Here is a 14353-nt window from a genome sequence, read left to right as displayed (position 1 = left end):
TGCGCTGGAGTGTTAGAGGCTGTGCGCTGGAGTGTTAGAGGCTGTGCGCTGGAGTGTTAGAGGCTGTGCGCTGGAGTGTTAGAGGCTGTGCGCTGGAGTGTTAGAGGCTGTGCGCTGGAGTGTTAGAGGCTGTGCGCTGGAGTGTTAGAGGCTGTGCGCTGGAGTGGTTGTGTGAGGCAGACTGTAGTAGTCTGGCTCCTTCTCTCATGTTGTGAACACGATCTGTGCTGAATGTGCGAGTTTATTTTCAGTGTTCTGCGTGTCCCAGCAGCTCAGCTTCCTGTCCTCACTCAGCTTCCTGCATGTAGTCTCCTCCATGTGCTTAGCTTGATGATGATGATGATGATGTCTCAGACTCCAGTTGTAACTCAGATCACAGTAACAGTGAATAACTTTGGTCACATCAACGTTCCTATATGACATGGATTTGTTCTGAACTTATAAAAGCCGTATAAATGTGTTTTATAATCTGATAGCTGGAGACTCGCTGTAAACATTCCACATCACCATCATGCAGTTTAATCTTTACCATAAACTCATATTCTCATGTAAATGTTACAAAATGTGAGAGTCTGTGTGTCTCTCTTTGTGTCTGTGTTGTGTGTCTGTCTTTGTGTGTGTGAGTCTGTGTCTGTGTTTGTGTGTGTGTTTGTGTGTCTGTCTTTGTGTGTGTTTGTGTGTCTGTCTGTGTTTGTGTGTCTTTGTGGGTCTGCCATTTAGTCTTTGTCGTATTCTGTGTGTAACATCCAGATGTTGAGGTACCTGCAGGACTGTGAGAGATGGCTCTCATACCAAATTTATACTCATGAAGATTGTATCGTTTGTCATGTCCTCTGGTGATGCCACTAACTCTGAAAACTGTTTCAGACTTGGATGTGAAATTTTGTGCACACACACACAGGGTAATGATCCAGAAATGTAAGCACTCCTGGAATGCTGCTGGATGACTGCTGTATAAAATACTAGCTTGTTCTCTCTCTGACTAATTCATATGAAGTATGATCTGGATCTTGTGTGTGCTTCAGGTACAGTGTGAGTTCAGCAGCCTGTAATGCAGGAGAGAGACAAGCTTTCACATGGGTGTCTCTGTGTTTGATCAGAATTATACTAAAACCTTTTCACTGACTCGTCCCTGCAGCCTCAGCACAGGTTCTACACACAGGGCGAGAGTTCAGTTCAGTTACATGACGAGTACAGCTCGCTCTCTCTCTCTCTCTCTCTCTCTCTCTCTCTCTCTCTCTCTCTCTCTCTCTCTCTGGCTGCAGACTGTGTGTATGGCATCAGTTCCAGCATATAAGAGTGAGTGTGTAATTTGTGTAGCCGCCGCCAGTCCTGGGTTCAGCTCTGGCTGTTATCTGCCCCTGCTGGCCAGATGACCATACATTCTCTGAAAAGTTGCTGCTTCAAGTTCTGCTTTCACATAAAGAAAAACATAAGTTATTGTTCATGGGGATTTATGGAAAAAAAAACACATGGCACTTCACAGCTTTTAGTTTTTGTTCCATCTGCTACGTGACTGTATAAAGAAGAGAGGAATGATGACATTTGCATGGCTTGAATGATTTGACTAGTCCGTCCCACCTGCACGCTCTCTCCCACAGCGACTTGTATTATTAATGCATCTGTTCACAAGGCAGTTAGATTAGATTGGCTATAAATTTAGATCAGCAGCTGCAGAGTAAATGCCGGCGTTGGCCTCTGGACACGTGCATTATACACATAGTTTGTGTTGTTTATGGAGACTAAAGACACAGTGTTGATGTGAATGGACTCTAATGACACCTGACCGTTCACAACAAGCATTGCGTTACAAGTGCATTAGTTTGAGCGATGTGCAGCCATGATTAGTCTGGACGAGCGCTGTAGAGGCAGTGCTCTTATACAGTGTACGCCGGGGTGAAGGGTTTCTACTTGACTCTGGTGGAGAGGTTAAGGTGTGAGGGAGCAGTAAAAAGTGCAATGTCTGCTTCATCTGCTGTTTTTACTCCTCCGTCTTGTTTAGATACACACTCCTTTGTGTGGAGGCAGTGACTTCATTAATAATGTGTGTATCTCTAACTCTTCTCTTAACACTTCAGAACAAAATGAGGAACCTCGGGTCAGCGTGGCTCATAGAGGTTGAGTTCATTCATAAATAAAGTAAATAAAGCCTTGATAAAATGGCAGAACATGCTATTTGTACTTTGTCTACATTAAATGATCGTTCTTGGCTGTTGTTAAAGGGAATGCTGTGTAAAGGACTTCTTTTTGACTGGCAGCAGATCTCTAAGTGTTTCCCAGCTTCCTGATAACATGTCCAGCAAACGTCTGATCCGTCAGAAATCCTGGACACTGCAGTAAATCTGGTCAAATATCACTTTTCAGCTGTAAGCTAAAAGTTTCCTGTTTAAAAAGAAAATGGAAAGCTTTCCAGAAAGTTCCACAGGACGTCTGGTTTAGGAGGTTTGTTCTGCAAATTTCCATTTTTTTTGTAATTTGTGAATAAAAACAAATGAAACTCTAATTTTTTTTTTCCCAGCTGCCCTGCTTTTTCTGTGTCTTTTTTGAGCACTAAACAGACGGATCATGGCATTGCTTTACACCCAGAGTACGCTGATACACAGCAGACCATCACATCCTGCTTAATCACACTGTTTATTAGCTTCATTTAATTCTCTTGGATTAATTCCTTCAGCTGCACAGTTGTGTTGGACTCCACAATGTCCACATGACCCCCACACAATAAATAACACCGCCCTCCATAATGCACTGCTTTCTTATTAGCTAATGTTATTCATTTAAACAATACAAGACTAACATCTGGTGCTCATGATGATCCAGGTGTTTGATTACATCAGATAGTCAGAACACTAGTATTAGTTTTTTCCCTTCAGCAGTATGGACAGAGTGTTAGAGAGAGTGGATCTGTCTGGAGCAGAGGAACATAAAGGAGTTGATTTGGCTCCATGAGAACTGATCTGTATCTTTATGCTGTTAGACTGATGCCTGGCTCTTGCTTTCAAGTCAAATATATATGGAAGTTCGAACAGTTGTTGTAAAACTAATGTTGACTCAGTAGTCAATAGTCATGTTGGCTTAGTAGTCGTGTTGGCTCAATTATGTTGGGTCAGTAGTCATGTTAAAATCATGTTGGGTCGGTAGTCAGCAGTCGTGTTAAAATAATCATGTTGGGTCGGTAGTCAGCAGTCGTGTTAAAATAATCATGTTGGGTCGGTAGTCGTGTTAAAATAATCATGTTGGGTCGGTAGTCGTGTTAAAATAATCATGTTGGGTCGGTAGTCGTGTTAAAATAATCATGTTGGGTCGGTAGTCGTGTTAAAATAATCATGTTGGGTCGGTAGTCGTGTTAAAATAATCATGTTGGGTCGGTAGTCGTGTTAAAATAATCATGTTGGGTCGGTAGTCGTGTTAAAATAATCATGTTGGGTCGGTAGTCGTGTTAAAATAATCATGTTGGGTCGGTAGTCGTGTTAAAATAATCATGTTGGGTCGGTAGTCGTGTTAAAATAATCATGTTGGGTCGGTAGTCGTGTTAAAATAATCATGTTGGGTCGGTAGTCGTGTTAAAATAATCATGTTGGGTCGGTAGTCGTGTTAAAATAATCATGTTGGGTCGGTAGTCGTGTTAAAATAATCATGTTGGGTCGGTAGTCGTGTTAAAATAATCATGTTGGGTCGGTAGTCGTGTTAAAATAATCATGTTGGGTCGGTAGTCGTGTTAAAATAATCATGTTGGGTCGGTAGTCCTGTTGTCTCAATGATCATGTTGGGTAAATAGTCAGTAGTTGTGTGGGCTCCAGTAGTCAGTAGGGATGTTATGGCTTATTAAGTCAACGTGTATATTCTTAGCTAACAAATGAAACTATTGTTATTAATTAATCATAAATCAATTTTTATCTGTTTATTATAAATACACTAGTGTTGAACATTTATCACATTTAATTGGCTAAACATGTGGCTTGTTAACAAATGCTATGTGTCTGTTCCAGTGTCTGTCCTTATTTTAATCCAGAAAGCACTTGAGTGATTCAGTCTCCATCTGTGAACAGTTTCTAACTTCTGACTAACAGACTTTACCTTGAAGCTAGAATGAGTTCAGAAGTGACTCTGATGGGCTGATCAGACTGGATCACGATCCAGCACTCACTCATGTCTATACCATACCCCCCCACCCCCCAAAACCCCGGGGTTACTAAATAAAATAAGCTCACGTCCCTATTAATAAACACTTTGTTGTACAAGGAAAAATCCTCAAGAAGAGGACACGGATCAGCGTATCGTCTCGGACACTTTTTAATAAAGTGCGCTTCCCAACAACGTGGACGAGTGCAGATACTGTGTGTAAAAATGTTAAATAAACTACATTACAGCTGCTCATGTCCAGCATTAAATGTTATTTCCACAAACTAGTGGAGCAGCTTTTACCTTTATATTGAATGTTTTTAAACTGAGCTATTCATTTATTATTCATTTCATTATTTCTTATTAATTCAGTGATGTTTTTTGGCTGCCTTGGTGTTTTCTGGATTTCAGCACACTCTTTGGGTGGCTTTCTTGGATAAGCAACACACATCTTAAACAAGTTTATGTTCCTTCCATCCACCAGTTTTGCATTTGTGTATTTTGCAGTCGACCCTCATTGGGTTGCCATGTTGAATTTTTGAGGCACCAGAACCTGTGGTGTTCACCATGTCACCCCTTAGCCAGTCATGAGGGAAAGTGAGCTCAGGAACTGGTGACTGCTGCCACCTTGGAATACAATAAACTCTGCTTCAGGAAACTCTTTAGGGTCCTGGACTGAGTGTTTTCTGTAAACACGGATCATGAAGACATTTCATGGCCTAAGGTCATCATCTGCCCCAACCGTGCTGTGCTGCATTCATTTCCGTGTCATTAATATGTTGTGTTGCACCACACGAGCAGCTGCAGTATGTTATCTGTGGCACATACAGTGTATTGAAATTCTGACGTCTGATTTTAAATCAGCTGTAAAGATGGTTTTGGCTTCAGTTATTTTCTAGTAGACAAGTCAGTGTGAATAATACTCACAAATGGCTGAGACATAATGAAGAACCCTTTATACTTAGAAGTCTTAGTTGTCTTTATGGACTTAATATTGGACACTTTGGCTTGATTTTTGATTTAGAAACCTTTCACGAGGTGAGGGAGCACACTTCTGCCAGCTACAGGATATTGTAATGCTTTTTTTGGTAATGTTTTTCTCTCCGCCCATGTTGCAGCACCTGATTACACTGGGATCCTCGACCCACAGGAACATCCCTCAACATCGAAGCATGTTGCAGGCGTCACAGTTATAACTTTAATCAGCTGTTCATTCTGCCAGTGTTACACGTGTTGTGTTTTACTAGTATCTGTTATACGTAAATAATGTGTCTATCTTCATGATGGACACAGACATAGCCGACTGTATGGTCACTCAGTGCACCAGGTGACTGAAGCTCTTTATAACATCATTAGCTGATGAGCTTTTTACTCAAAGATGAAAGAATTTATTGCTGAAACGTCATGGACAGATGGTTTCAAGAGATAAATGCAACAGCAAAGGATTTAGAAAATATTTATTAAACAATTTCATCTAGTAATCTGGAAGCTGGAAATGGCTGGAAAAAGCCAAGTTGACCGCCTGACCAGCTGGAGCTCTGAGTAGCTGTGTGAAGACAACTGCCCATGATGATGATGATAATAATAATAATAATAATTAATATAAAAACGGCTTGTTAAAAGATGCACGTTTCTGTCTAAATGTGTCACAGTATATTAACTACTATATCTCATCATCATAAGAGCAGCATTATTGCTAATACCAGAGTTGTAAAGAAAAACAAATAAACAAATAAAATCATCATAATTTCTTGGCAGTAGTTTTGAATCTGGCGGCGGTCTCGAGGCAGTACTTCTGAGACGTGACTCAGAACATCACAGTCTGTACTGCTCCGTTTCTCTTGATGAAATCCAGAGTCATCTTTCATTGTTCCTGCAGCTCATTGCTTGACCTTCTCCAGTTACAATCACATCTGAACTCATGAGTGAGTGATTTTTTTTCCCCCCAGTTGTCAATTTTCCAGCAAGGTAATCAACCAACACCAAGGGCACTTGAATCCATCTACTGTGGCCAAACAGGCAGGAATCAGAGAGAATAGTCATTAAAATCTCACCATCTTTTCTCTAGAGCTGCATGACCTTCAGTGACTTACACTTAAAGTAGTGTTTTATCTCATTAACCAGCTAACAAAACAAACAATAAAGCACCGTAGCATCTACTCCATCCTCCCAACTCTCCCCTAAATATCCTGCCAGTGGCATTAAAGTTATTATGCAAAAGTTTGTGCACCCATGGCCAACATACCTCTTATGTTTATCTCTACAGCAAACTATTTATGAAATATTAATGTACAGTCATCTAAAAAATTTAATTAAAAATTTATTTTAATTAAAAACTAAATTAAAATACTGATTGTGACGTGTGAAATTGTGGGCTGTTTTTTAACCAGCTAGGAGACTTTCTGTTCTTGTTCAGCGATGATTTCTCCCACTGACCCTGAAAGAAATCTGGCCTGCATGCACTGTGTTAAAAATCACATACATATTTCCATTGATGGTCAAATCAGGTGTCTGTGAGCTCCATTCCAAATGAAAGGAAATCTTTATTGAAGTGTTTTTGGATCAGGGCCCTTAGTTGCTTATCTGGGCCCATGGTGTGTAGGCACATGGCTCGAAGAGTTGGAGTTGTTCACAATAACAGTTTTTTTTTTTTTTTTTTTTTTGTTTTTTTATCAGAGTAACAAGTTCTAATGAGTCAAATAACGACTAATGTTAATGACTGTACAACTAGAGGGGTGTAAATACTTTTGCACATACCCCACTGACTTTGTTTTTCCATCAGATATAAAGTAAATGTGCTTTACTGTTTGCAGGAATATGTAGTTCTTCATGGTGTTAGTCACTGCTTTGATAAGAACTTTGTCCTTTTTGCGTCTGTCGTTTCAGAGTTATGTGCCAGTGCAGGTCACCTGCTGAGTGAGATTATTCATTTATTTCACACTCGTCATTTGCTTGCTGTATATTTTCTCAATCGCAGCTTAAAAAGGGAGAAATTATTTTCATTCGCAGGCTACAAATGTAATTTTAATCAGGCTAAATGTGACTCACAGGTTGCGACAGACACTTTGGAAAATGAACAGTGGAATTCAGACTCCAGCACTGAAGCATGTTTTTGTTGTCTGAAGGTTTAAACACTTTTCCTTGTCTGTTCTATTCAGTTCAGTTTTTGTTTCTGTTCTATTCAGTTCTATTCGTTCTATTCAGTCTGTTCTATTCAGTTCAGTTTTTGTTTGTCTGTTCTATTCAGTTCTATTCGTTCTATTCAGTCTGTTCTATTCAGTTCAGTTTTTGTTTCAGTCTGTTCTATTTAGTTCTATTCGTTCTATTCAGTCTGTTCTATTCAGTTCAGTTTTTGTTTCTCTTCTTCTTATCCCCAGGTGGTGATAAACTGTGCCATTCCCAAGGGACTGAAATATAACCAGGCAACGCTGACGTTCCATCAGTGGCGCGATGCACGGCAGGTGTATGGCCTGAACTTTGGCAGTAAGGAGGACGCTAACGTTTTCGCCAGTGCCATGATGCACGCTCTGGAGGTGCTCAACTCTCAGGATGCAGGTGAGCCAGACCGTTTCAGCCATGCCAGGAGCTGCAGTGTCCAGACTGTGTGCCGTATGTTTGCAGCCATTATGAAGGTGCTCAGATTGAGGACTGAAAATGTTTAAGGAACGAAATGATAGAAAATGAGTTGTCGAATCATGTTGTCATTACAGTAGAGCTAGATCAAACACACAGCTCTGATTTTCTGTCAGGTTTGAGTCCTCTTGAATAAAAGGGACCTGGTATACATAACCTTCCAGGAATTCTGTTTATACTGAGCTCAGGTGTGTCCCGAAGAGCAGGATGTGCTTTCCTTTGTACATTTAATGAGCTTGTGTGTGTGTGTGTGTGTGTGTTGTTTGAGCTTGACTCAGTTAACGGTAATCAGTCCTGAGTTCTTCCCTGGGGCTTTTTCTAAGAGTGAGCATGTGTTTGTGTCTGACCCATATGTTGGGTTTGTAATAAAATGAGGTGATATAAAGTTTCACTGACTGATCACACAGCGTAGGTCACAGAGCTGTCCGGCGTGTCGCGTGTCTGCTGATGGAATAGAAAATTTTATACACAATTAGGCAAACTAGCGAGTGCTGGATAGTCAGATAGGTGTGTGTGTGTGTGTGTATGAGAGAGACAGTGAGAGAGAATATATTGTATTATTTCACCAACAGCTGATACATTGTGACACACAAACTTTTATTTGAAACTTTTAGACATTAAAACATGTTTGAACTTAAACACCATAATCACAAATGTTGTAACATATATATATATATATATATATATATATATATATATATATGTGTGTGTGTGTGTGTATAGACAATGTGGTGTGTGTATAGAGTATGTGTTGTGTGTGTGTGTGTGTGTGTGTATAGTGTGTGTATAGAGTATGTGGTGTGTGTGTGTGTGTATAGAGTATGTGGTGTGTGTGTATAGAGTATGTGGTGTGTGTGTGTGTGTGTGTGTGTATAGAGTATGTGGTGTGTGTGTGTGTATAGAGTATGTGGTGTGTGTGTGTATAGAGTATGTGGTGTGTGTATAGAGTATGTGGTGTGTGTGTGTGTATAGAGTATGTGGTGTGTGTGTGTGTATAGAGTATGTGGTGTGTGTGTGTGTATAGAGTATGTGGTGTGTGTGTATAGAGTATGTGGTGTGTGTGTGTATAGAGTATGTGGTGTGTGTGTGTGTGTGTATAGAGTATGTGGGGGGTGTGTGTATAGAGTATGTGGTGTGTGTGTGTATATAGAGTATGTGGTGTGTGTATAGAGTATGTGGTGTGTGTATAGAGTATGTGGTGTGTGTATAGAGTATGTGGGGTGTGTATAGAGTATGTGGGGTGTGTGTGTGTGTATAGAGTATGTGGGGTGTGTGTGTGTGTGTATAGAGTATGTGGGGTGTGTGTGTGTGTGTATAGAGTATGTGGGGTGTGTGTGTGTGTATAGAGTATGTGGGGTGTGTGTGTATAGAGTATGTGGGGGGTGTGTGTATAGAGTATGTGGGGTGGGGGTGTGTGTATAGAGTATGTGGGGGGTGTGTGTATAGACAATGTGGTGTGTGTATAGAGTATGTGGTGTGTGTGTGTGTGTGTGTATAGAGTATGTGTTGTGTGTATAGAGTATGTGGTGTGTGTGTGTATATAGAGTATGTGGTGTGTGTGTGTATATAGAGTATGTGGTGTGTGTGTGTGTATAGAGTATGTGGTGTGTGTGTGTGTATAGAGTATGTGGTGTGTGTGTGTGTATAGAGTATGTGGTGTGTGTGTGTGTATAGAGTATGTGGTGTGTGTGTGTGTGTATAGAGTATGTGGTGTGTGTGTGTGTGTATAGAGTATGTGGGGGGTGTGTGTATAGAGTATGTGGTGTGTTTGTATAGAGTATGTGTTGTGTGTATAGAGTATGTGGTGTGTGTGTGTGTGTGTGTGTGTGTATATAGAGTATGTGGTGTGTGTGTGTGTATATAGAGTATGTGGTGTGTGTGTGTGTGTGTATAGAGTATGTGGTGTGTGTGTGTGTGTATAGAGTATGTGGGGTGTGTGTGTGTGTATAGAGTATGTGGGGTGTGTGTGTGTGTATAGAGTATGTGGGGTGTGTGTGTGTGTATAGAGTATGTGGGGGGTGTGTGTGTGTGTGTGTATAGAGTATGTGGTGTGTGTGTGTATAGAGTATGTGGTGTGTGTGTGTATAGAGTATGTGGTGTGTGTGTGTGTGTATAGAGTATGTGGTGTGTGTGTGTATAGAGTATGTGGTGTGTGTGTGTATAGAGGGGTGTGTGTGTATATAGAGTATGTGGTGTGTGTGTGTATAGAGTATGTGGTGTGTGTGTATAGAGTATGTGGTGTGTGTGTGTGTGTGTATAGAGTATGTGGTGTGTGTGTGTGTGTATAGAGTATGTGGTGTGTGTGTGTGTGTGTGTATAGAGTATGTGGTGTGTGTGTGTGTGTGTATAGAGTATGTGTTGTGTGTATAGAGTATGTGGTGTGTGTGTGTATATAGAGTATGTGGTGTGTGTGTGTGTATATAGAGTATGTGGTGTGTGTGTGTGTGTGTGTATAGAGTATGTGGTGTGTGTGTATAGAGTATGTGGTGTGTGTGTGTATAGAGTATGTGGTGTGTGTGTGTGTGTGTGTATAGAGTATGTGGTGTGTGTGTGTGTGTATAGAGTGTGTGTGTGTGTATAGTGTGTGTGTGTGTATAGAGTATGTGGTGTGTGTGTGTGTATAGAGTATGTGGTGTGTGTGTGTGTGTGTATAGAGTATGTGGTGTGTGTGTGTGTGTGTGTGTGTGTGTGTGTGTGTATAGAGTATGTGGTGTGTGTATAGAGTATGTGGTGTGTGTGTGTGTGTGTGTGTATAGAGTATGTGGTGTGTGTGTGTATAGAGTATGTGGTGTGTGTGTATAGAGTATGTGGTGTGTGTGTGTGTGTGTATAGAGTATGTGGTGTGTGTGTGTGTGTGTATAGAGTATGTGGTGTGTGTGTGTGTGTGTGTGTGTATAGAGTATGTGGTGTGTGTGTATAGAGTATGTGGTGTGTGTGTGTGTGTGTGTATAGAGTATGTGGTGTGTGTGTGTGTGTGTGTATAGAGTATGTGGTGTGTGTGTGTGTGTATAGAGTATGTGGTGTGTGTGTGTGTGTGTGTGTGTATAGAGTATGTGGTGTGTGTGTGTGTGTGTGTGTGTGTGTATATAGAGTATGTGGTGTGTGTGTGTGTGTGTGTGTGTGTGTATGTGTGTATATAGAGTATGTGGTGTGTGTGTGTGTGTATAGAGTATGTGGTGTGTGTGTGTGTGTGTATATAGAGTATGTGGTGTGTGTGTATAGAGTATGTGGGGGGGGGTGTATAGAGTATGTTGGTGTGTGTGTGTGTATAGAGTATGTGGGGGGGGTGTATATAGAGTATGTGGGGGTGTGTGTGTATAGAGTATGTGGTGTGTGTGTGTGTGTGTGTATAGAGTATGTGGTGTGTGTGTGTGTGTGTATAGAGTATGTGGTGTGTGTGTGTGTGTGTGTATAGAGTATGTGGTGTGTGTGTGTGTATAGAGTATGTGGTGTGTGTGTGTGTATATAGAGTATGTGGTGTGTGTGTGTGTGTGTATAGAGTATGTGGTGTGTGTGTGTGTATAGAGTATGTGGTGTGTGTGTGTGTGTATAGAGTATGTGGTGTGTGTGTGTGTGTGTGTGTATAGAGTATGTGGTGTGTGTGTGTGTGTGTGTATAGAGTATGTGGTGTGTGTGTGTGTGTATAGAGTATGTGGTGTGTGTGTGTGTGTGTGTATAGAGTATGTGATAGAGTATTTGAGTTTGCAGTTTCCAGCCACAGTCCATTCTTCAATCCCTTTAACTTCCTGTTTCTGCTCTGTTGATGAAGAGCGCGATCCTCTCCCTCGGCTGGACTCCTGTTATCACCCCAGGAAGCTGCAGATTCACGCTCTTTATCACTATCTATTAATTACCTTATAGTGATGTGCTTAATTATGCAAAGTGCTGTTAATTATGGCTTCTTCCCTGACATGCCGATAATCATACTATCAAAGCCTAAAGAAATCGGACATTTTGGCTTCTGTTGGAATAAAACCAGGTGCTTGATTATGTGCTTTTCTTCCCTGCATGTGTGAGGAGTGTAATGATCTTTTGGGTGATGTGTGTTTAATATCACCTTTTAAATCCGTGGCTGAAAACAACGCACTTCTTTTCTTTTTTTCCTTCATCATCTTCTTCTTCTTCTTTTTTTAATAGAGCTGAGAATTTTTGCCCCAGACTGTTTTCTCTTTTTATTTCCCTCGCAGGCTCTGGTCATGGTTTCAAAATGTGAAAAAAAAAAAATTATTGCAGATCTGTATTGAGCTGTCAAGTTGAACAAAAAGCTTATCCCTGGAGCTGAACGAGAGATTCTTTCAGAAGAAAAGTCTGTATAAGCGAGTGTGAAGAAAAGAAAGATCCAAATCCTCAACACCAGCTTTACCCTTTTTTATTTCTTTTTTTTCGGACTGTCCCAGTTGTGTGTGTATGGAAATGCCTGTTGATGGGGAGAGCTTGTGGTTCCTGAGGTCAGGCTCGCAAATAGCTTGATGACATCGAGGTGACCACCAGGCTTATTCTGCTATTGTTTACAGCTTCTGCATGCACACTCGTGCTATTTTGGATGGCAGCTTGTGGTCATTTGCTGGTTTACTGCAGTTTAGCTAATGCTGGTAAGCGCTTTCTGCACCGGGTTCATCACCAGGATATAATGTAGAAGGGAAGGGGCAGAGTTAAAACAGCGGTATGTTTACCTGAATGTGTAACAGTGATATTTGTGGTCTGGTCTGAAAGCAGAGCTGCCCAGTTGCTGGGGTTTAATGCGATTTTATTTTTATTTTTAAAAATAAACTATTTAAAGCAAGATAAACAAGCTGTTGCACAGAATCTGGGCTGCAGGCTGCCATGTGCAGGTTGGAATGACAAACCTACACCTGTTTATTATCAGTGTTGTAAAGGAAAAACTAATCACTAATAATTTACATCGAAAGCAGGTGTGCCACAGATGAAGTCATCTCTCGGTCTTAACACTGGCTCTCTGATCTCTTCCCTGATCTCAGGACGATGCTGTCGTCATTCTTGCTTTTGTCACAGCCCATTTTTTTCTGAATTTGTCGGGCATGCGAAAGGTGTTCTCACATGTCTGTCATGTTTCTGGTGAGGTGTGAGGGCTGTACATCTCGTCACAGAAGACAGGGCCATGACTCAGTGGTTAGTTTCTTCTCTCATGCTGTAGCATGTCTGAAATAATCAATAAAAACTTTCACACGATCATGAGAGACCCAAGTTTCTCTTTGCTCTCCTTCCTCATCCCCTGGCATAGTTTATTCCTCGGCGTCAGGCTGCAATGCTTACAAAATGTAGGGAAAAGGCGAGGTTTCAGAAGATCAGGAGTAAATTTATGTTTACGGGCATTTGGCAGAAGCTTTGAATTATACATCAATGACTCCGTCCTGATAGAGGTGCAGTGGGTGAGGGACTCGGTACCATCAGTCGAAAACTCTTTTGGGGAGTTGATATAGCAAGAAAGATAAAACACACAAGATTTTGTTTTATTTCAGAGTAAATTTGATAGAGATGTGTAGAGCAGTGCTGACAGGAAGTGAAGTGAGACTCGCAGCAGTGGTGGTTTTTTTTTTTTTTTTTTTTTTGTCTCTCAGCCACAGCGTACCGCTGAACATACAAACACCTCACTGAGTCTCTTATTTTAGGATCTGGTCACTGGCTTACATATAGCTTTCTGCCTCAACCAGCAGGATCTTCATGTGTCGGGTCAGGTGTTGGATCTTTCTGCCTTTTTTTCAGGGTATAAATACTCTGTTGTGATGACATGTTGACAGAGAAGAATACAGGTCAAGTATCTGGGATTATCTGGTGTGTGTGTGAGAGGGACTGTCACGCTGGCTTGTGGTGATTTAGGTCCATGATGTGTCTGTCGGAATGAAGAGGACAGATTTTGATGGTATCTAGGGAAAATCTGGCCCGGGGTTTGGTCTGGAGGGTAAAGGGGTTTAAGAGACACGTGTCTGGTATGTGTGTGAGTCTTGGCTAATAAAACCACATGACATTGAATACATCACGAGACTGTTTTGAAATGATGAGGGGATAAGTGACGTTACGTGCCCCACTTTTTATCGATGAACTCAGGCTCCTTGGCCTCACAGACTCTCAGTCCTCAGTGTTCTCTTCTACCTGAATGAAGTTTAGCTGAGGGAGCAAGTGCTTGAACTTCTCTTCAGTCGGTCACCTGCCCTGTTATAGCTTGTAGTCTTTACTTCTGGTTTGCTGTGAAGCTGCACTTTTTCTTCAAAAAAATAATAATTAAAAAAAAAAAAAAAGCCAAGTTAGGACAAGGCTGCTTCAGAGAGGAAGAGAAGAAACTGGAGCTTCATGCCTGCTCCACGAGTGAGCTGCTTCCATGAGCACAAGATCAGCCGTGCTAAGATCATCTTAAGGAGTAAGTCCACCGTTTTAAGATAAACTTCACACATTATTTAGCTTAGGTCTTTGGATCATTTTCTTCGAGCAGCTCTGTGAATGTCCTCAGTGGTTGTACCGGTTTTGTCTGAGGTTGAACCTCAGTAAAGCAGGTGGATGAGAGGCTCGCAGGAAGATGATTGGCTGATTGCTGTGTGACTGCTAGACATCTGTGTCTGGTTACACGGTACACTGATTCTAA

General features: G+C 41.3%; 1 protein-coding gene across 6 annotated transcripts in view; it reads left to right on the top strand.

The window, feature by feature from the left end:
• Positions 1–14353, top strand: part of enah (ENAH actin regulator) — an 81555-nt gene that overhangs the window by 33036 nt on the left and 34166 nt on the right. For all 6 annotated transcript variants that reach the window (XM_058379120.1, XM_058379118.1, XM_058379121.1 and 3 more), the window contains exon 3: positions 7500–7677. In XM_058379120.1, coding sequence (XP_058235103.1) covers positions 7500–7677 — 178 coding nt within the window. The remainder of the gene's footprint in view (positions 1–7499; positions 7678–14353) is intronic.

Source organism: Hemibagrus wyckioides, linkage group LG25 (assembly GCF_019097595.1).
Source record: "Hemibagrus wyckioides isolate EC202008001 linkage group LG25, SWU_Hwy_1.0, whole genome shotgun sequence".
Taxonomy (NCBI): Eukaryota; Metazoa; Chordata; class Actinopteri; order Siluriformes; family Bagridae; genus Hemibagrus; species Hemibagrus wyckioides.
This window is presented reverse-complemented; position numbering and strand designations above follow the sequence as displayed.